The following is a 23,341-nucleotide window of genomic DNA, read 5'->3' as shown; positions in this document are numbered from 1 at the left end:
TCTGTAAAAAAATCAATAAAATATACTTTAAAAAAAACCACACAAAACCTGTTCACCCCTCAGGCAGAAAAATAAGATCAATATTTCAGGGCCTTTCACATGTTACGATCTACAATGGATGCGGAAATATTCTTTTCAATGGGAGTCTGAAACGCTCCCCAGCTCTGTTTTCCCGTAAAAATGTCTAAAATGCAGCAAAATTCCTAAAAGACCCGGCTGTCTTTCCCAAATTAGTTTCCCGGTCTGCCATGAGATGGTTACCGTTTAAAAGCAGTCACTTGAAGGCAGCAGGCAGGTAAAATCAGAACGCAACTACATTCTGCCCTGAGCTTCATAACACGGCACGGACAAGAGAAACCAATCTTGCCTCTACAACGACAGGTGGATAGAGAGAAGAATCCTATCTAATAAAGACGGAATATGCAAATTGACCGTAACGCCACGACAAAGATGGCGGCGCCCACAGCCAATACGGAGGGGATATGCAAATTGACGTGACAAGGCGAGAGGCGGAAGGCGGCTCCGGCCGAACAAAGGCGGTGCCAGGGGGAGGAAGGCCTAGTCTCGCTCGAATCTTCGTGCATCGGGCCTCTAGTATAATTATAACGATAATCACCGATTTAATCGTAAGCACTTTCCCACGTGCCTGCGCTTATGTTTTATTCTGATTCTTCCTTGGCAGACACAAGAACGTACAAAACAGATAACATGCGGCGTACGAAAACCTGGATAAGAAAGCGTGGCTATTGTAGGGTTTCGAAGCTACAGATCCCTGATACCACATTTGAATAGGAAACAAAGTAGGAAGTCATGAGGTGATTGTAATTCTCGTACTATCATCTCTCTTCACAAAATTTTATATTCATTAAAAATTAAAACTCAGTGTGTCTTAGAAATATGGTTTATACAGAATGTCTATACCCACAGGGGTAGTGAAGTGAAAATGAACCACCACACCTCACAAACTGGCTCAACACATGGAGTTCTTTTCACTTAGAAAAGCAACAGTTAGTATAGGAGGCAGCTAAATTATTAATTTTTCTGCGTATGGGATCAACTTGGAGTTAAAAATGACAAAACCAAGTCCAAACAAGCAAAAGAAAAACGAAACACTTTTTAAAAAAACCCACATATCCACAATTGTTTAAATATTTTTGAAAGTATTAAGAATTAATCCCTTATTTTCAAATACTTTAGATCTTTATGAAAGAAGAACTTAGCAGAAACCATTCCCCAAGGCCCTTGGCCAGATTCCCATATAAAGTTTGGGCTTCTCTTATTTTTATTTTTTTTTATTTTTATTGATATCAGAGAGGAAGGGAGAGGGAGAGAAACATCCATGATGAGAGAGAATCATGGACCGGCTGCCTCCTGCACGCCCCACACTGGGGACCGAGCCTGCAACCCAGGCATGTGCCCTTGGCCGGAATCGAACCTGGGACCCTTCAGTCCGCAGGCCGACGCTCTATCCACTGAGCCAAACCAGCCAGGGCAGTTTGAGCTTCTTTAGTCATAAAGTCAAAGGCATGAGCCACAGCGGTATCTAAAGCCTCTTTCAGCTCCAACCACCCCCACCCACCACGCAGGTCTCCAAGAACTGCTGTGAACGGGGATCCGGGGCCATGAAGGTTCGTCACCACCGACTGGCTGGCTGCTGTCGTCTCTCACCAAGTACGTGAGGGCTGACCTCACCCACAGGGCGCACAGAGCAGCCGTCCAGCCACGACTGACAAAGTCCCCTCGCCGGTGGGGAGGTCACAGAGAGGGTCAGCAGAATGGGGGTCCCTGAGAAAGGACACGGTCCCCCTCACGGGAAACCCGAGTGAGGAGTGTTCAGATCCCCCAGAATTCTCGGGGTGGCTTACAAGATGGAACGCACACACACTCACCCCACAAAGACCCGGACAGGAGGTCAGTCCAAGAGAGAACTGAGAAGACAAAGAGAAGAACCGGCCGGCGTGGCTCAGTGGCTGAGCGTCAACCTAGGAACCAGGAGGTCACGGTTCGATTCCCGGTCAGGGCACAGGCCCGGGTTGCGGGCTCGATCCCCAGTGTGGGGCGTGCAGGAGGCAGCCGATCCATGATTCTCTCTCATCATGGATGCTTCTCTCTCTTCCTCTCTGACATCAATAAAAATATATTTTAAAAAAAGAGAGAACACTATTTCCAAATGGCAACATGAGTCAGGAAGGCTCTCCTGTTTCTAACTCTCTCTCTCCCTCTACCTTCCTCTCTGTGAAAAAAATCAATAAAATATATATGTATTTTTTTAAAAAAAGGATGGGATTCTAACCTGGTCTCCGAAGTCCTCTGGGAATTTCCACAAAACCACGGGATCTGTAAAGAATGGATACATGGCATTAGACAGAGGCAAACACACACACACACACACACACACACACACACACACACACACACGACTGTCACAGCCACCGTCATTAAAACCCTCCGAACACGGTCCGAGCGCCTCTTGGAAGAAGCCCGGCCTCGCCTTGGACCGTCCAACCGCCGCGGCTCAGGAGAGAAGGCGCCGGCAGGCCCCGTCGGGGTTGAGGCTTCTGTCCGCCACGCGTGACGGCAGGAGAATTTAAACAGCAATGTGGCTCCCGGGATGAGGTGCTGACCGGAAGCTCATCCAAAGGGGAGTGAGGGTACTGTTTCCTGACCTATCCATGGCTGCTCAGTGTGACACCTCACCCCACGCGAGCGCCGTTTGTGGAGTAGACAGCCCACCGCCTGCATCTGAGGACTGTGGGACCGAGGAATAAGGCAAGATGAATAAACGGAGCGTTTGGAATGAGGACACAAGGCAGCAAGTTCTCCTCTTGCGTGAATGAATAACCACATACGTAACTTTTTTTGGTAAATAATGGCCTAAACCCTTACAGACTTGCCCTGAACAATACTTAGGAATTTGTATGGGAAGAAACCTGGAAAAAGATATTAATTGCTCATAGATTCAAATCAACAACCCTCTCATTCTAGATCTAAAATAATTTTTTAAACATATATTTTATTGACATTTTTATTGATTTTAGAGAGGAAGCCAGAGGGAGAGAGAGATAGAAACATCGATGATGAGAGAGAATCATGGATCGGCTGCCTCCTCCACGCCCCCTATAGGAGATCAAACCCACAACTCGGGCATGTGCCCCAGACTGGGAATCAAACTCGGGACCTCTTGGTTCATAGGTCGATGCTCAACCACTGAGCCATGCCAGCTGGGCTATTTTACTGATTTTTTTACAGAGAGGAAGAGAGAGGGATAGAGAGTCAGAAACATCGATGGGAGAGAAACATTGATCAGCTGCCTCCTGCACGCCCCCTACTGGGGATGTGCCCACAACCAAGGTACATGCCCTTGACCAGAATCGAACCTGGGACCCTCCAGTCCACAGGCCGACGCTCTATCCACTGAGCCCACCGGTTAGGGCTAAAATAATTCTTATTTGCCCAGCCAGCATGGCTCAGTGATTGAGGGTCGACCTATGAACCAGGAGGTCACAGTTTGACCGGTCAGGACACATGCCCGGGTTGTGGGCTCGATCCCCAGTGGGGGGCGTGCAGGAGGCAGCCGATCCATGATTCTCTCTTATCGTCAATGTTTCTATCTCTCTCTCCCTCTCTGAAATCAATAAAAATATATTTAAATAGCCCTAACTGGTTTCGCTCAGTGGATAGAGCGTCGGCCTGCGGACTGAAGGGTCCCGGGTTCGATTCCGGTCAAGGGCATGTACCTTGGTTGCAGGCACATCCCCAGTAGGGGTTGTGCAGGAGGCAGCTGATGGATGCTTCTCTCTCATCGATGTTTCTGACTCTCTCTCCCTCTCCCTTCCTCTCTGTAAAAAATCAATAAAATATATTTTAAAAGTAAAGAATAAATAAATAAATAAATAAAATAATTCTTCTTTGAGTTTGACTTACAGATACAAAACCCTTAAGGAAGTGAAATTAGTATTTTAAGATGTGTTACTTTATTTTTTTTACTTTTTTAAATTTCTTTATTAACTAAGTTATTACATATGTGTCCTTATTCCCCCATTATAAGGTGTGTTACTTTATTTCCAGCTGCAAAATGGGAGAGGCGGGCTTCTACTGGCTACTCTACATCGTGTGCATATTTAGAACAAAAAAGCAGGCAATTTGGGAAACGCTGTCCGTCTGTTTCGCCTCTCACAACGGACCACAAGCCAGAGGTGCGAAAGCACCTCCTAGAAGGCTCCCACCGAGACTCTCTTCCCGGGAAGAGTCATTCAGAGACCCAAACCACTCCGGCCGTCCCATTATTTGGGGCCGTCGGACCCTCGAGCCATCAAAGCAACGTCGCCGAGAACTCCGGCCTTTCTAAACGCCTCCTCCCGGAAGGACCTCACATTATTAATTAGCTCCCCGCCCCAAAACGACGCGCGCTCCTTTTTGCTCAGCGGTAAGTGAATCCCGGCTCAGGCAATGACCCCGGAACTCCAAGGAACGTTAAACTCTAATGCAGGTCAGAGTCGCAGGTTAATGTATCTCACCTGGCTTCTCCCGGGCCCTTGAAGCAAGACCTATTATCATAAAGCGGAAAGACCTTCATCAATCACCCGATCGAGTCGCTCCGAGCCGATAGCTGTGAGCCCAAACTCACCCAAACGGGGCTAATGGGTGAGAATTGAATTGAAAACACCTTGACAGGGAAAGCAATTTCTTTTCTTCGCACTCCGCGGGAGCTGCGGGCGATCGCGGTAATCGAACCATCAACCGCGAGGGGCCAGATGTCCCAGGAGCCGTGCGCGAGAGCTCGCTTTTTGTGTTGTTGCTTTTTTTTTTTTTTTTCTAATTTCAAATTAACAACCAAAAAAAGGAAAGCCAGGAGGAGCCACAGATGTTCAATCTTGATTAATCTCTGACAACAAACTTACCACGGAGGATCAATGTGTCGACGTTTTTCAGATACCCATCATTAAAAGCCAACACAAAAGTTTTTACAAGCACACGGGGGGCGGGGGGGGGGAGGGGGGCGAGGAGGAGGGATTGGTGGGAGTGAATGGGTTGCTTATAGAAAGACTAGAGGCCGCCCTGGCCGGTGTGGCTCAGTGGATAGAGCATCGGCCTGCGGACTCAAGGGTCCCAGGTTCGATTCCGGTCAGGGGCATGTGCCTTGGTTGCGGGCACATCCCCAGTGGGGGGTGTGCAGGAGGCAGCTGATTGATGTTTCTAACTCTCTCTCCCTCTCCTTTCCTCTCTGTAAAAAGTCAATAAACATATTAAAAAAAAAAAAAAAAAAGAAAGACTAGAGGCCAGTTGCACGAAGAGATTCGTGCAATAGGCCTTCCTTCCCTTGGCTTCCAGCACCCGTTTTCCTCCAGCACCCGGGACCCAGGCCTTCGCTGCGGCCGGAGTGCCGCTCCTGTAGATCCCTTCGCCCCCCCCCCCGCCCTCCCTCTCACAGCAGGCGTCCTGCCCGGCCCGGCCACTCCGCACCTGGAGCAGCTGGGCGGCTGCCATCTTTGTCCTTCTCATTTGCATATTCCCTCCTGATTGGCTGGTGGGTGTGGCGGAGTGATGGTCAATTTGCATGCTTCTCTTTTATTAGTGTAGATGGTCTTTTTGGTCAACTGAGCTGTTCATCATGTCCTAAAGCAGTAGCTTTTCTTAGGATTCCTTTTAGAAGAACAGACAACAGGCTATGCTTTAAATGAGCTCTCGGAGCCCTGGCTGGTGTGGCTCAGTGGACAGAGTTCGGATTGTGGACTGAAGGGTCCCTGGTTCGATTCCGGTCAAGGGCACAGGCCCGGGTTGTGGGCTGCATCCCCAGTAGGGGATGTGCAGGAGGCAGCCCATCCATGATTCTTTCTCATCATGGATGTTTCTCTCTCTCTCCTCTCTCCCTCTCCCTTCCTCTCTGACATCAACAAAAAATATTTTTTTAAAAATTAGTTCTCAGATTAGCATTGGAGATTGTTCGTTGTGTAAATTCTTTCGGCAAGTATATGATGAAATAAAAAGGCCTGTGTTCATATTCACAGTACCCAAGACACGTAAGCTTTAGATGGAAAAAAAAAAAAACATTTACAAATTAAAATTGTGACTTTCGTCGAGCATTCCCTTTTAATGCTTCAATTTGTTAAGCATTGGGGTTGGCAAGAGTAGGTGTACGGTTTTTCGTATGGAAAATAATACAAGAATCACTACAGTGCCCTGACCAGTGTGCCTCAGTGGATAGAGCGTCGGCCTGCGGACTGAAGGGTCCCGGGTTCGATTCTGGTCAAGGGCATGTACCTTGGTTGTGGGCACATCCCCAGTGGGGGGTGTGCAGGAGGCAGCTGATCGATGTTTCTCTCTCATCGATGTTTCTGACTCTCTATCCCTCTCCCTTCCTCTCTTCAAAAAAAAATCAATAAAATATATTTAATTAAAAAAAAAAGAATCACTACATAATCATACAAGAATACACCGTGTTTCTCGTACTCATGACTGTAAACCGATTTGTGCCCAGCCCTGTGGTTAAGTATGAAACACTTGGAAACTAGTATTCTTGGGATTTTTGGGGAGGGTTTTTTGTTGTTGTTTTATAATGTCTTTTTTTAAAATATATTTTATTGATTTCAGAGAGGAAGGAAAGGGAAAGACAGAAACATCAATGATGGGAGAGAATCACTGACTGGCTGCCTCCTGCACACCTCCCCCCTCCCCCCCCCGCACCCCCAGAGATGGAGCCTGCAACCTGGGCATGTGCCCTTGACCGGAATAGAACCTGGGACCCTTCCGTCTGCAGGCCTATGCTCTATCCACGGAGCCACGCTGGCTAGGGCAAAAGCGAGTGTTTCTGGACACACGTCTTAGCTTCCTATTTCTTCTGGAGCCTGTCTAAACGTGGACACGGTGAACGCAGCCAACGCGTAATCTTGATGAAACCGTGTGGCCCCTTATGGTCAGCGATGATTCTGCAGGCACTCCTCACCCAAACCACACATTTCACAGCAAAAAGGACGGCTCTGAGGCACAGCTGCGTCCTCAGGAGCAGCAGGAACGAAATAAAAAGAGAGAACACGCCGTTTTTCTAAAGAGCGAAATTGACCTCACCCATGGACTGTCGTGATTAAGCAGAAAGGGCCGCTTCCATTGATACAAAAGGACTAGTGGCCCGGTGCACGAAATCCGTGCACGTTAAAAGGGAATTAATTAGAGGAACCATTTTAATATTGCTATTTGCCCTTTCCCTGTAGCAGAAGTGTCAGAGATGAAAGGAAATCAGTAACATGTTTATGAAAATCTCCCTCCTGCCGCGGGACCCAGAGTCAAGTCCCCACCCACCCATGCGTGCCTCAAAAATCACAGGAGACCCAGACCCGGCCGGCCCCACCCCCTTTGGGTGAGATGCAGACCTGGCCGGCCCCACCCCTCTCAAGCCCCGCTCAGGGGGAGGAGGGGGGACACAGCCTCAGGTCCCCCTGTCAAGCCCCACCAGTCGGGGGATGAGGCCTCCTGCTGATGGCGCGTAACAACCATTTGCATATTAGCCTTTTATTATTAAGATAACAGTGACCAAGACCTTGGGGAAAAATTCCCCAAATACGACAACTCCCTCTTCTAAACACCATATCCAAAAGAAACTCACGATCAACAAATATTTGTGTGTGTGTGTGTGTGTGTGTTTAATATATTTTATTGATTTTTTACAGAGAGGAAGGGAGAGGGATAGAGAGTTAGAAACATCAATGAGAGAGAAACATCCATCAGCTGCCTCGTGCACACCCCCTACTGGGGATGTGCCTGCAACCAAGGTCCATGCCCTTGACCCGAATCGAACCCGGGACCCTTCAGTCCGCAGGCCGACGCTCTATCCACTGAGCCATACCGGTTAGGTTAGAGCCGTGGTGGGCAAACTCATTCGTCCACAGAGCCAACTATCAACAGGACAATGATTGACATTTCTTTGGAGAGCCACGTTTTTTAAACTTAAACTTCTTCTAACGCCCCTTCTTCCACATAGACTCGCCCAGGCCGTGGTGTTTTGTGGAAGAGCCGCACTCCAGGGGCCAAAGAGCCGCAGGCGGCTCGCGAGCCGCAGTTTGCTGACCACGGGGTTAGGGCAACCGATATTTTACGTCGCAGACCCTGAGGACCTCCGGCGTCCCCGTGGATGAAGGCACCCCTGCCCTCGCCTCACTGGCTGCGTCCCCCCCGGCGGTTTCTGCACACACGTCCGGACGTTCCTTCCCGCCATCGGTCAGGCCACATTTTACACGCGTCCCACGTTCCGGGGCCGCTTCACGTGAAGGCACGCTCCGCCGGAACACGGAAGGCACCCGTCCCCTTGGTGCGTGCCTGCCACCAGACCAAGACGAAACCGTTTCTGAAGTGACTCATTTCTGGACGCTTCGACGGCTGCAGAAAACACTATCAGATGCACCAGGCCGAGAGCTCGCCGCTTTCCTTCCAGATTCAGCCGATAAGGGAGGAGGAAGTCAGAGAGGAAAGGGCCCTATCTGATCTGCACCAGCTCTGCCAGCTCAGGACACAGCCTGTGGCTCGTCACCAACGTCCTTTTAAAAAGAATTTTATTTTTAATAAAGCACGCCCCTGCTTGGGATGATAAAAATCTACCGCCTTTCAACGGGCTTGGCATGAAAGCTTTTGAACGTATTTTTTTTAATTACTTTATTGATTAAGGTATCACATATTCGTCATCAACCCCCTCCCCCATTCCCTTCCCAAACCCTCCCACACGCATGCCCTCCTCCCCCTGTTGTCCGTGATCACTGGTGAGGCTCAGATGCAAGCACACACGTCCTTTGGTTGATCTATCTCCCTTATCCCCACCCTCCCCTGCCTTCCCTCTGAGGTCTGACCGTCTGATCGATGCTGTTCTTGAGCTCATGTGATACAAGAAATACACTTATAGGAACCGAAAATGAGACGAGCAATGATAGTTATGCTGAGAGGCAAATGAGTCAGTCTGTAGTGAGTTTCTTTCTGCGCCAACAGTTCTTTTGAGTCCCGGTTTCTATGTCCAACAGTTGTTTATGTGTTCATAACAGCAATGATATTTCAGTTCTGGATGGTGGACAAATGGTGGTAATGCAGGTCCGACCCTCTCTGAACATATTTTTTTAAAAATATATTTTATTGATTTTTTTACAGAGAGGAAGGGAGAGGGATAGAGAGTTAGAACATCGATGAGAGAGAAACATCGATCAGCTGCCTCCTGCACACCCCCCACTGGGGATGTGCCCGCAACCAAGGCACATGCCCTTGACCGGAATCGAACCGGGACCCTTCAGTCCGCAGGCCGACGCTCTATCCACTGAGCCACACCGGTTTCGGCCTGGAACATATTTTTATTATAATCTGAAATACAGGTCTTGGAGATACAGCACTGCCTTTACTTCACTTCACTTTGCTTATTTTTAATATGTTTTTATTGATTTCAGAGAGGAGGGGAGAGGGAGAAGGAGAGAGAGAAACATCAATGATGACAGAGAATCACAGATGGGCTGCCTCCTGCACGCCCCCTACTGGGGATCGAGCCCACAACCCGGGCCTGCGCCCTGACGGGGAATCAGGCACCCCACCCCCACCCCCAGATAAAGGGAAGAGGGGGCGGGGAGGTGCGGTCATTCACCTGAAAAACCCAGAAGTCACCTTGGATTCCAGCAGCAAAAATAAAGAACATGTGACCCATACAAGCACCTACTGAGACAAGTTATAATCCAACCGTTAAAAAATACAGGGTGTCCCCACAAAGAACGTATACACACTTTAACAGCAGAGAGCTCAATTCTGAAAATGAAATGCCTTTTAATACACACGCCTTTATAATTACTCACAGCGTGGGTGTGCATTTTTTGGGGACACCCTACATAAACCCCGCAGCCATCCCTATCGAAATAATAATCAACAGATACTGAACGCTGAAATGGGACTTTTAAATACATATATATATTTTTAAATATATCTTGACTGATTTCAGAGAGGAAAGGAGAGGGAAAGAGAGAGATAGAAATATCAACGATGAGAGAGAATCATGGATCGGCTGCCTCCTGCACGTCCCCTAATGGGGATCAAGCCCGCAACCCAGGCGTGTGCCCTTGACCAGAATCGAACCTGGGACCCTTCAGTCCACAGGCGGATGCTCTATCCACTGAGCCACACCAGCCAGGGCAAATACATATATATTTTTTTCTATTTGAGAGAGGAAGGGAGAAGGAGAGAAATAGAGAAACATCCATGATGAGAGAGAATCATGGATCAGCTGCCTCCTGCACGCCCCCCACTGGGGATCGAGCCCACAACCCGGGCCTGTGCCCTTGACCGGGAAGCGAACCGTGACCTCCTGGTTCACAGGTCGATGCTCAACCACGGAGCCACGCCGGCCGGGCTGAAATGGGGTTTGCCTTTTCCGAGTACCCCTGCGGGCGGCCCTATGAAGGAGGATGTGCTGTCCGAATCCCAATATAGAGTCCAGCTGGAGTCAAAGCTTTGCTACAGAAAACCTCTCACAGACACGGTGCTACAGAGCCACGGTCGCCGTGGACCCTGGCGGGCAGGTGGGAGAAAAGGGGGTTCGGTTCCCGTCAGCGACCCCGGATACAGGGAACCCTTTCAGCCTGGACGACTCTAATCTATCCAGTGTGTGCAGACGGACAGGGAGCCCGAGAGACTTCTCGAATGAGCGCACAGCCCAAGCCAAAACCTGGTAACCACATTTCACTCACAGATTTTTTTTTTTTTTTCCACGCAGGGCGGTATGCAAAGTGTCCTAAACCACTTCACTGCACGTGTGATTCACCCAAGCTCCACTTCCTAAATGTCGGGGCTCCCCTGGGCGTGGGGCGGTGTGGGTGGGTGCACACGGGTTTCAAGGCGGCCTCCGAAAACAGACATCGACCCCGGCCGGTGTGGCTCAGTGGATAGAGCGCTGGCCTGTGGACTGAAGGGTCCCGGGTTCGATTCCCGGTCAAGGGCACATGCCCGGGTTGCGGGCTCGATCCCCACTAGGGGGCGTGCAGGAGGCAGCCGGTCCATGATTCTCTCTCATCACTGATGTTTCTATCTCTCTCTCCCTCTCCCTTCCTCTCTGAAACCAATAAAGAAATATATTTTTAAAAATCACCGTTATGAAGTAGCCACGGAAATAACGTTATGGCTGGGGGTCACCACCACATGAGGAACGGCATTAAAGGGCCGCGGCCTCAGGGAGGCGGAGAACCACTGCCCTAGAGCGTCATTGAGGCCGGGCCAGCAGGCGCTCGGACGCAGTGTCCGTCCGCAGGTCAGCACACGGCACATTCCGTGAAGGACACGGTGTGTGCCGGGCCTGGGCGCACTCCGGGTCAGCGGGACCCCTGCGGGCGAAACGCCCCCCCAGGCGAAGGGGCTGGGAAATGCCTTTGTGCAGGGGGCACGGGGCCGCGGGCGAGGTCAGGACCCGCGGGCCTGGCTTCTGATTTCAGAAAAGAGAGAGAGGGCCCGGCCGGCGGGGCTCAGGGGTGGAGCATCGACCTGTGGACCAGGAGGTCAGGGTTCGATTCCCGGTCAGGGCACGTGCCCGGGTTGCGGGCTCCATCCCCAGTGTGGGGCGTGCAGGAGGCAGCCGATCCAGGATTCTCTCTCTCTCTCTCTCTCTCTCTCTCTCTCTCTCCCTTCCTCCATGAAATCAATAAAAATATTTTATAAAAAATAAATACCTTGCCCTGCTTGCCCTGGCTGGTTTGGCTCAGTGGATAGAGGGTCGGCCTACGGACTGAAGGGTCCCGGGTTCGATTCTGGTCAAGGGCACAGGCCCGGGTTGCGGGCTCCATCCCCAGTAGGGGGCGTGCAGGAGGCAGCCGATCCATGATTCTCTCTCCTCATGGGTGTTTCTCTCTCCCTCTTCCTTCCTCTCTGAAATCAGGAAGGACATTTAAAGATAAATAAATTAAATAAATAAATGCCTGTACCCCATTCAGCTGGTTCTCGCAGACTTCCCCACGTGACCACGGAGCAGCCAATCATGCATTCATGCGAGGATAGGAGAGGCCGCAGACCCGGGGATTGAAACCACAGATGAGATCTGCTCGCCAAGCCACCCAGACGCAGGAGCCGCCCCGGGGCAGGTGTCCCGGCTTCCCTGGCTGCTCCGGCCGCTCCACGTGCCAGACGGAGACCGGAGACCGGCCGCTCCCATCCCTCCCACCCTCCGCCCAGGAGAGAAACACCCCCTTCGGAGAAGCCCCCACCCAAACACCGAAGAGGAAGCTGGCGGGCACGGGCGGCGGAGGGGGGGGAGGGCCATTCCTTTACGGAATGTGTGGTGTGCTCACGTGCAGGTTCGATTCCAGGCAAGGGCACACGCCTGGGGGTGTGGGCTCCATCCCCAGTGTGTGTGGGGGGGGGGGGTCGTGCGTGCAGGAGGTGGGAACCCCAGAGAAGGGGCGCCTTCCACCTCCCATCGGGGGACCGTGTGGGGGACATCGGGGCGGCGTGGGGCCAGGCAGGTCTGTTCCCAGCCCGAGCGGAGCCCACGCGGTTGGCTGCCCCCGCCCCTGAGCGCTGGGAAGACGGCAAGAGGGACGCCAGCCGGGGGCCTGGGACGCCTCCAGGCACAGCCGTGTCCCCTGAACGCGGGCACGGCCCTGTGGGCGGTTGGGACACACGTGGTGCGGACACTGCACAGCCGGGGGAGCATCCACAGAAAGAGTCCCCGCCAGCCCCGGCCGGTGTGGCTCAGTGGATAGAGCGTCGGCCTGCGGACTGAAGGGTCCCGGGTTCGATTCTGGTCAAGGGCATGTACCTTGGTTGCGGGCACATCCCCAGTGGGGGGTGTGCAGGAGGCAGCTGGTGGATGTTTCTCTCTCATCGATGTTTCTAACTCTCTATCCCTCTCCCTTCCTCTCTGTGAAAAATCAATAAAATATATTTTTAAAAAGAAAAAAAAGAGTCCCCACCAGCCGGTCTAGGACCACCAGACCCGAGTCCGCCCCCAGGCAGGAGACGCACTGGGGAGGGGGGGTAGAGGGGCTACCAACCCCCTCATCGCGGCTGTTTGGAAGTGGGGGGGGGGGGGGCGTCGCTCTACATAACCATTTCCCCCAAGCCCCATGCAGTGTCTCTGACCCGGCACGCATCCAAACTCGGACCCGACAAAGGCGATCGAGTTCTACGTCAACAACCAAGACCGGGACAGATCGCCAGCCAAAACCGAGGGAACCGTCCCGTGTCCCCGAAGCGATGGCTGACCCGAATGGCTCGGGATACACCAAAGGATTCAAACCTTCCCGTTCAACAGCGGCCGAGAGAAGCCTGCCTGCCGAGTGTCTCACCGTGACGTCACCGCCCTTCGCCCGCACCCACGTTACCCCGGGGCGCCCTGTGTTCTCCTGGATCCGGAGGTCATCAACCACACACGCCGCCGTTCCCAGACACGCAAGGAGCATTCTCATTGATTTCCCAACGTCGATTCCTGGCCGGGCGCTTCGTCCGTCGGCGGGATCGTCTTCCCGCTCCCCCCTCGGCCGCGGACACCGCCAGTGACTATTTTCGGGATGGCGGGGCCCCGGGCAGCGTGGGTTCCTGGGATCCGAGGTGCTGGGGGATTCTGGGAAAGAAACTTCCTGGCCGGATCGCCCGTGACCTACGTTTAGACTTCCTCTTCTGCGAAATAGGCAGCAGCAAGCTTCCTTATGACCCAAGCTGACGCTGTCTCTGGGCCCTAAAGCCCCCTGGTTCACACAGGTGGTTTCTCAGGTCGATTCCTACATCAGAGGGGTCTCCTGGTTCCTTTTAACGTCCAGGGGCGGGGAACGCCCGGCCCGCGGGCCGTGTGAGGCCCGGGAAATCACCTGCTCTGGCCCTGCCAAGGCCTTAGGGGGTGAGTTCATTAAACGTCGGACCGCCTTAGCCCCGCGGTCGGCAAACCGCGGCTCGCGAGCCACAGGCGGCTCTTGGGCCCCTTGAGGGTTTAGCCAAGGCCAGCTGAGGAGGACCCTGATGAAGTTAATCACAATGTACCTCCCTATAGAGTTTACGTTTAAAAAATGTGGCTCTCCAAAGGAATGTCCATCGTTGTCCTGCTGATATTTGGCTCTGTGGACTCATGAGTTTGCCAACCACTGCCTTAGCTGGTGTGGCTCAGTGGATAGAGCGTCAGCCTATGGACTGAAGGGTCCCGGGTTCGATTCCGGTCAAGGGCACATGCCCGGGTTGCGGGCTCGATCCCCAGTGGGGGGGTGTGCGTGCAGGAGGCAGCCAGTCCATGATTCTCTCTCATCATGGATGCTTCTCTCTCTCTCTCTCTCTCTCTCTCTCTCCTTCTCCCTTCCTCTCTGGAATCTTTAATAAAAAGATATTTTTTTAAAAAAAACAACACACAGATGACGATGTTTCTAATACGCAGCGGTTCCCACAGGAACAGCCGAAGGACAAGAGGAGAAGAGGAGACCTACGTGGGAAAATGAAACTGGACAGACCAGTTCCTAAAAGACGGGCGAGGGCAGGCGGGGGCGAGGACGGAGTGGGCCGCTCACACGTCTCCACGGAAAGGTCACGGTCTGCCTGCCACCGGCACGGAGCGGGCGGCCCCGCGGGCAGCCGGGGCCTTCCAGCGCGATGACTGTAGCATGCCTGCCTTCATGGCTCTAAGAGGCGGTCCATCAACAATAGATCCTAAGAGGCTGTCCTCCCACTCATCACGGATGCTTTAAACTGTGTTTAAAGAAACTATACACCTAGTTTTGAACGTCTGGTGGATGTCCGCAGACGCACAGGAATTAACATGTACACCCACGGCAGGAACAGCCACAGTCCCGGCCGGCCAGCGCGCAGCAGCCAGGGCCGGCCGAGCCCGGACCGCGTGCGACTTCAACTTCCTGCCGCCCGTCAGCCACGCCCCTGTCGCCACAGCTGGGACGGGCGCCTCTATTTTAAGGGGTGCAGCTCCAAATGGCTTACGAGCATATAATTGCTTTTTTTAAAAATAAAGGCATATATATATTTTAAAAAGGCATATAATTGCTGGCCAGTTTCTGAAGCTGAGAGTGTCAGCCGCCTTTGCACCAAGAATAGAGAGGGCTCACCTCCCCAGATCCACACCTAAGCCTCGTGTGGCGAGGGTCCGAGCGCACGCCAGGGCCGTGGTCGGCCAACGGCGGCTCGCGAGCCACATGCGGCTCTCTGGCCCCTGGGGTGTGGCTCTTCCACAAAACACCACGGCCTGGGCGAGTCTATGTTGAAGAAGTGGCGTTAGGAGAAGTTTAAGTTTAAAAAATGGGGCTCTCCAAAGAGATGTCAATCCTTGTACTGTGGATATGTGGCTCTGCGGACTGATGAGTTTGCCGACCACTGCACCAGGGAAATCACACCAGCCATCCCCGTGCAAACATCACACAGGACACGTTGAAAAGGAACGAATCAGGCGTATAACCCTCATTCTCCCCCCCCCCCCCCCCACACACACACACACTCGTCCCAATGGTCAGACTCTGACCCCGGTGACCTCCTCCAGCACCATCTAGCTAATGCCGAACAAAAATGACCCTCGCCAAGGGCTCTGTCTTTCCAGGAAACTGCACAGAACAGACAGCTGACACCCTTCCCAGGAATGTCCCACACCTGCTTCCCCCCCTCCCCCAACCAGGGCCGGGCAAGCCAGGTCATTCCAAAGAAGGGGCTATTCCAGGGCCATCGGGAGGGCACGGGAGTGGCCCCCTCTGGACCGGCGGGGAATTTTCACTGGCGTTGGATCTACGTACTATTTTTTTATTGCGTTTAGAGAGAGAGGAAGAGGAAGCTAGAAACATCCATGATGAGAGAGAATCATCAATCGGCAGCCTCCTGCACGCCCCTCCACTGGGGATCGCGCCCCCCACCCGGGCCTGTGCCCCACCTGACCGGGAGCCGAGCCGTGACCTCCTGGTTCCTAGGTCGACGCTCAACCACGGAGCCACGCCGGCCGGCCTTCGCCGGAGTTTTGTCAAGGAGCTCCCTTCCCGAAGAGGAACGGAAGGAAGTGAAACGCGAACACCCGCCGGGGCGGCCGCGCTGGAAGCGGTGTGTCTCACACACACACGGAGACGGAAGCCGCACAGACAACGTTCATGGCCCTGACCGGTGTGGCTCAGTGGATAGCGCGTCGGCCTGCGGACTGAAGGGTCCCAGGTTCGATTCCGGTCAAGGGCATGGACCTTGGTTTGCGGGCACATCCCCAGTGGGGGGTGTGCAGGAGGCAGCTGATGGATGTTTCTCTCTCATCGATGTTTCTAACTCTCTATCCCTCTCCCTTCCTCTCTGTAAAACATCAGTAAAATATATTTTTTAAAAAAAGAAAGAAAGAAAACATTCATGATTGCCACCAGCTGCAGGGCCGAGACCCAGCATCGATTTCATTCCCAGCCACGTGAGACGGGGGTGCCGAAGAGTCCCACCGTCGGAACCCTCCCGTGTCCACCCCCGTGTCCACCCCTCCCCGCCCGGGCACGCGCTGGGACAGGCCCGGTCAGCTCAGGGACGGACCACACGCACGTACCTTCGCCCTCAGAGGTGTGACATTTCACGTTCAAAACCAGGTCAAAGGTTCTTTCTGGGTTTTCCCTAAACGAGAAAAAAAAAAAAAAGAGCGCCGTTAGATTCCCGTCCCGTGACGTGCGCCCGCCTCTCCGTGGGGCCGAGGTTCCCGTAACCCGGGAAGGGGACCTCGTTCCGGTCTCGGTAGGTGCCGGGTGCTGGAGGGACCGCAGGGCAGCGGAAATACCGCGTCGCTGTTGTGTTCCCACTCCAGCAACCTAAGAACGAGGCGCGGCTCGGGAGCCCCGAGACTCGGGGCAAAACAGTCCCCCTCGGAGCCTGTGTCTGCCCCCCTCAAGGGCCTCGTGCGCATCACCATGTAATTGTGAGGATCAAATAAATTCGATTGTGAGGATCACATAAATGAAACAGTACATCTGAAAGTACCTTGTAAAGAACTAAGTGATGCATACATGAAAAGCATCGTCTTGCCCGGCCGGCGTGGCTCTGTGGTTGAACACTGACCTATGAACCAGGAGGTCAAGGTTCGATTCCCGGTCAGGGCACGTGCCCGGGGTTGCGGGCTCGATCCCCAATGTGGGGCGTGCAGGAGGCAGCCGATCCATGATGCTCTCTCATCACCGATGTTTCTCTCTCTCTCTTTCTCCCTCTCCCTTCCTCTCTGACGTCAATAAAAAAATACATTTTAAATATATATCTTTAAGATATATTCTTAAATATACATTTTTTTGAATGGATCTATTTTTAAGCGCATCGTCTTTACTGTACGGAATCTAAACGAAAGCCCCACGCACAGAGCAGGCCTCGCCTTATCAGGAACCACCTGGCTCCGCCCGCCCCCCCCAGACCCCCATCGGCCACCGATCGCCCTCCTTCCGTGACACGCGCGGCACATGCTTCCCTGGACACGTCATTACGCGACTCGGGCACGTTCGCAGCGGCGGACGACACACACAGACGGCCAGGCCACCCCGACCGGCCTCGCTCTCCGTCCACTATCTGGGGGGGTAAGGACACACACCTGGCTGCGTGTCCCACTTTCCCACCAGGATCGGGATGGGGCGCCGCTCAGACACCCACGCCTGTGCCAACTCCTCGGGGATCCCACCGACTCACGGGCTCCGCTTCCCCAAAAAACCGAACTGAAATCTAGGGGGACACTTCTTTTTTCTTTTTTTTCCCAAAACAGAGTCCTGCTTTCATCTCCTTCTGCCCGCAGATAAGAGATGCGCGTCTGACACCCCAGTGGCCACGTGACCAACGTGTTCCTCTGTGTCAGGCCCCCCCCCCCCCCACCCCCCCCCAACAAGGAGGCCTTCACGTCTGATCAGACACTGCTCGGCTCCCAAGTAACACATTCTCTTTTTTTTTTTCTTCTTTTTAATATTATCAAGACAAGAATCTAGAAACAGGAAGTGACCGGCCATGGCCATTAATTGGCAAGCAGATGCACAGCTCCTGGGCCCGCCCCAATGGTCAGAGACTGACCCCGGTGACCTCCTCCCGCACCATCTCCAGCTAATGGCATCGAGGGGACTTTTTCCATCACCCCCACCCCACCCCCTCCTCCTCCTCCTCCCAGGAGGTCCAGACTCTGCAGAAAACCCGCTCCAAGGGCAGAATTTCCCTAATATTCCTGCCTGTGTCTCTCAGGGGCAGACATGCCATCCTGCCCACATCCTGGGGGCACCTGTGAAATGCATGAAGCCCTTCCCAGCAGCACAAAGACACACGGTTTGTCATGAATTTTGTAGAGTCTGGGGCAGGAGGGGTGGCTAAAAAAAATAAAATAAAATAAAAAGAGGGGGGGGAATAAGAGAAACAAGGGATTCTTTGCCAAGTAAGTTTAGGAAGGAGAGAGAGAGAGAGAGAGAGAGAGAGAGAGAGAGAGAGAGAGAGAGAGAGAGAGGGAGAGGGAGAAGGAAGCAAAATATCGCATCTCAGGGACTCGCCTCCGACCCCCCGGAGGTCCCGGAGCGCACCCGGGGCTCCCCGGGGCCCCCGCGCGGGAGAACACCGTGGAAGTGGGTGCCGGGGTGCAAGCGCCCTGCACCGATCGCGGGGGGCCGGAGGGGAGCGGGGGCGCGTTGGCCGGCAGAGGCTGCGGAAGGCGGGGAGGGGGGGACCCCCTGGGGCGGAGCCGCCGGGAGCCGCCGGGGAGGCGAGGGGAGCGGCGGGGCGCGCGGGGGGCCCCGGGGAGCCCCGGCCGGGCTGGGGGGCCGTGGCCAGGCCCGGGCCTAGCGCGCACTCACCGCGTCCTGCTGTCCATGCTCACATGTCGCGGGCGCGCTCGGGGGGCGCGCGGGGCGGCGGCGGCGGCGGCGCTCGGGGGGGGGCCGTGTCGCCGCCCGCCCGGCCGCGGCCTCTGTGACAGCAGCGGGCGCCGCCCGTGTCCCCGCCGCCCGCCCGCCCGCGGCCTCGGTTCCTGCGCCGCCGCCGCCGCCGCCGCCGACCAGGAAGTGGGCGGGGCCGGGGGGTCGGGGGCGGGGACAGGGGCGCACCTGGCACCTGACCGCCCCCCCGCAGCCCCGCCGCGTCCCCGGCCCGGCCTCCCGAGCGGCGCCCCCCAAAGCCTGGCCCCCGCGGGCGGCGCTTTCCACGCGGAGATGTCCCCCCCCGCCCCGCGCGCACCGTCCCCCCGAGCGCCTTTGGGGAGGGTCGGGGTGAGGGGGGGGTCCCCCAATGGGACAGGTTTTCCGCTTCACCACGCAGGTGCTTTGGCTTTGCATTGGAAGCCCGGCCCCCCTCCTGCCCCTGCTCCGGCCAGGGCCTGGGGACCCCCGTATGCAACCCAGGGGGCCCCCCCGCCCCGCTCCTCATTCCGGAGCGCCCACCCACCCACGTGCACCTGCCAAATTGGCCACCCCGGGGCCCACGGGTCGGGGCGCGCACAGGGTGGGGTGTTGCAGACCCGCCTGCACGCGCAGCGCCAGCGAGGACCGCGTTCTGTTATTTTGGTTTTGCTTTTGTTTTGTTTTTTTTTGTGAATGTGTTCAGGCCGCCTCTGCTGGTGTTTGCTGTTTCCATTGATGTCAGAGAGGAAGGGAGAGGGAGAGGGAGAGAGAAACATCCATGAGGAGAGAGAGAGTCCTGGATCAGCTGCCTCCTGCACGCCCTCCACTGGGGATCGAGCCCGCCACCCTGGGCATGTGCCCTTGGCCCGAATCGAACCCGGGACCCTTCAGTCCACAGGCCCACGCTCTATCCGCTGAGCCACACCGGCCAGGGCGAGGGCTATGCTTTGGACACACGCACAGCGGCGGGTGCAGGGGAGGCCTGGGGAGCCACTGAGGCCAGAGGGGGCGAGGGGGCCACTAGATGCAGCCAACAGGTCACAGCAGGGGCAGGAGGGGAGCAGGTGATGGCACGCCGGGGACTTGTCATAACGCCGGGTGATGGACACTTCGACCCGCACTTTCTCGACGGAGAGGCCGCAAGCTAGGCCAGGAGGCCATGGGCAGGCCCGCCTGGAGCTGGTGAGTGAGGCCACCTCACCGGCCTCTCTCTCTCTCTCTCTCTTCTGCGCCTTCATCCCCAGGCTCCCGGGGAGAAGACACGAGGAAAAGTCTCACGGAGAACCTTCCACGGACTGTGCGGGGCCGGACCCCCGCGGGGACACCTTCTGGAGGCTTCTCCCACGAGGGTCACCACCCAGGACGCCTGGACGCTGTTAGTCACCGGGACAGGGCAGTTGCTTCCGACGCGGCTCTGGCACAAGGTAGGAGGAGGAGGGGAGGAAACGGAATGTGGTTTGCAGAGGGTGAGTCATGACAGGTCCCAGCCCAAGGCCTAGACCTCAGGGACTCAGAGCAGAATTTAGGCTCCAGAGCCCAAAAGGAAACTGGGGGACGCCCGCGTGGAACGTCCTTGCCCAAGGTGGGGGTGACGTGGGCGAGGGAACCAGGTGCGGTGCGTCGCCAGGGACTTCGTCGTCCACATTGCGGACAGGACATCACGAGGAACCAGGGAGGGGAAATGGGCCAGGATACGTCCGGCCAGCGGTCGGCAAACTCATGAGTCCACGGAGCCAAATATCAACAGGACAACGATGGACATTCCTTTGGAGAGCCACATTTTTTAAACGTAAACTCTATAGGTAGGCACCTTGTGATTAACTTGATTAGGGGACTCCTCAGCCGGCCTTCGCTAAACACTCAAGGGGCCGAAGAGCCGCACGGGGCTCGCGAGCCGCGGTTTGCCGGCCACGGCGTTAGCCTGACGTGTGGTCATAGGCTGTCACCCCGAGACAGGTCGGCTTCTCGGTTCCTGCGTCGGCAGGATGGGAACAACGACGTGGCTGTCACACGGACAGTGCCGTGTGCACGTTAAAAAGCGCTGCAGGCCGAAACCAGTGTGGCTCAGTGGATGGAGCGTCGGCCTGCGGACTCAAGGGTCCCGGGTTCGATTCCGGTCGAGGGCATGTACCTTGGTTGCGGGCACATCCCCAGTAGGGGGTGTGCAGGAGGCAGCTGATGGATGTTTCTAACTCTCTATCCCTCTCTCTTCCTCTCTGTAAAAAATCAATAAAATATATTTTTTTAAAAAAGGGGGGGCTGCAGGTTTCGTCTGACCTTCTCAGAAGCGGTTCTGTGGATTTCAGTTTCACAGTTAAGGCTGACGGTACCGCACACATCCCCCCGCCCCTTGCCCCCCCAAGTAAAACCCGTTTCTACCCCAAGAGTTACCGTACGGCAGACAAATTCTGCAAACTGAAAAAACCACTTCTGCTCCACGGGTTACTAAACTGCGAGAACTTCTCCTTTCATTATAATTAATCCTTCCCCCCTGCTCCCCCTAAAGAAAAACCCTACCTGGGGTGCCTGCGTGAGGAGCTTCTCATCGGTGTGGGGTGGACATGTAAATATATAGGCTTTCCCCACCCCTGTGCCGGGATGCGAGCGACAGTTATACCTCTGCAGAATCACGGTTAGTTTTTACATTTATTTAAGGACTAGTAGCCCTGCGCACCAATCCGTGCACCAGTAGCTCGCCAGCAGCTCGCTGCCACCCTCCTGTAGCCCCGTCCGTCTCCCCTGCCCGCCCCCCCTCATAGCTTGCTGCCCTGCCCCCTCCTGTACCTCTCGGCCGCCCACTTGAAGCTCGCTGCCCTAGCCTCCCTGCTGATCCGTGATCCGGTCGTTACACGGTCGGTTGTTAATTTTCACGGCGTAACGACCGTTTGCATATTACATCTTGTTGTTGTTGTTTTTTAATTTTTCATTTTATTTTTTTTTAAAAATATATTTTATTGATTTTTTTCACAGAGCGGAAGAGAGAGGGATAGAGAGTTAGAAACATCGATGAGAAGAGACACACCGGTCAGCTGCCTCCCGCACGCTCCCCACTGGGGATGTGCCCGCAACCAAGGCACATGCCCTTGACCAGAATCGAACCTGGGACCCTCCAGTCCGCAGGCCGACGCTCTATCCACTGAGCCAAACCGGTTAGGGCTGTATATTACATCTTTATTATATAGGATATGAAAGGAAAATACTATATATGCACACACCAAACAACTCTTTTATATATATATATATTGATTTCAGAGAGGAAGGGAGAGGGAGATAGAGACTGAAGCATCAATGATGAGAGAGAATCATTGATCGGCTGCCTCCTGCACACCCCACACCCCGGGCATGTGCCCTGACCGGGAATCGAACCATGACCTCCTGGTTCCTAGGTCAACACTCAACCACGGAGCCACGCCGGCCGGGCCCAAACAAATCTCATTAAACCAGCGCTTAAGCTGACCTTGCTCGAGAGATTCCTTTATCTCTTCTGATATGACTGAGATAAAACGGACACAAACATGTAGGGACCTAATTTGCAGGGTGTGTTAAAAGTTACCGAAAAAGAGGATTTTGTAGACACTTCCCTTGGGGATATGTTTATGTAAACCAGGGGTGGGGAACCTTTTATCTGCCAAGGCCCATTTGCATATTTATAACATCATTCCTGGGCCTTACAAAATTATCAACTTAAAATGAGCCTGGCCCCGCAGGTGAGGCTCAGTAATGGAGCGTCGACCTAGGAACCAGGAGGTCACAGTTCAATTCCAGGTCAGGGCACAGGCCCGGGTTTCAGGCTGGATCCCCAGTAGGGGGCGTGCAGGAGGCAGCCGATCCGTGTTTTCCCTCTCACATCAATGTTTCTCTCAGTCTCTCTCTCTCTCCCCGTCTTGCTCTCTCTCTCTCTCAAATTCAGTAAAACCTGTTTTAAAAAGCGGTCTTCCAGTTTGAAGACAAAAGGGCTGAGATCCCTCTCAACATCTTCTTCCTTTCCTGAATATATATCCAACTCTTTCTAAAATTCACGTGGGAAGTAATGTCTGTGTCTTTGGCTGCGAAACTTTTAGTGAAACAGGATAGCACAGTTCTCAAAGACAAGCCAGCCACCATGTCCTGCCCCCCCCCCCACCGCCACCCCCTTCCCAGGTGATTTGCCCCAAAATTAAGGAATCAAAGCTCTTACCTCTGGCCGGCATCTCCTGGTCCGCCTCTCTCCTTGCTCCCCAACCTGCCAGACATCGGACACCCTAACACAGTCCTGGAGTTAAGCAGAGCGGTCAGAAGCCGAGTGCCACGGACGGACCTTCTCGGAGAAGTCCAGTTCGCTTCCTCGCTGCGGGGCGGCTCACCTGGGCCCCAGGAAGCAGGGCGGAGTGTGTGTGTGTGTCCGTGTGTCACTGCCTGGGACAGAGCCTCCTAACCCCGCCCGCCAGACACTCCCATAAACTACAAACATCTCCATGGCAGGCCAGCTCGGCTCACACCCATCGGGGAGCCTGCAGCCCAGGTACGTGCCCTGGACCGGAATCGAACCCGGGACCCTTCCGTCCGCAGGCCGACGCTCTACC

The 23,341-nt window shown here is 54.5% G+C and overlaps 1 protein-coding gene across 3 annotated transcripts in view; it reads right to left on the bottom strand.

Moving 5' to 3' along the window:
- Positions 1 to 23,131, bottom strand: part of DENND1B (DENN domain containing 1B) — a 99,235-nt gene extending 76,104 nt beyond the window's left edge. For 2 of the 3 annotated variants that reach the window (XM_054713056.1, XM_054713057.1), the window contains exons 1-3: positions 18,738 to 18,901; positions 16,487 to 16,551; positions 2,294 to 2,337 (exon numbers count right to left, since the gene is read on the bottom strand). In XM_054713056.1, the coding sequence (XP_054569031.1) occupies positions 2,294 to 2,337; positions 16,487 to 16,551; positions 18,738 to 18,754 (126 nt within the window). In that variant the 5' untranslated portion in view covers positions 18,755 to 18,901. Of the gene's footprint in view, positions 1 to 2,293; positions 2,338 to 16,486; positions 16,552 to 18,737; positions 18,902 to 22,956 lie in introns of those variants that run through there. The other variant, XM_054713055.1, reaches the window with a different exon arrangement.
- Between the last annotated feature and the right edge of the window lie 210 nt (positions 23,132 to 23,341).

This window comes from Eptesicus fuscus, chromosome 24 (genome assembly GCF_027574615.1).
Source record: "Eptesicus fuscus isolate TK198812 chromosome 24, DD_ASM_mEF_20220401, whole genome shotgun sequence".
Taxonomy (NCBI): domain Eukaryota; kingdom Metazoa; phylum Chordata; class Mammalia; order Chiroptera; family Vespertilionidae; genus Eptesicus; species Eptesicus fuscus.
Note: the sequence above shows the minus strand (reverse complement) of the source record. Positions and strands in the feature narration are given on the sequence as shown.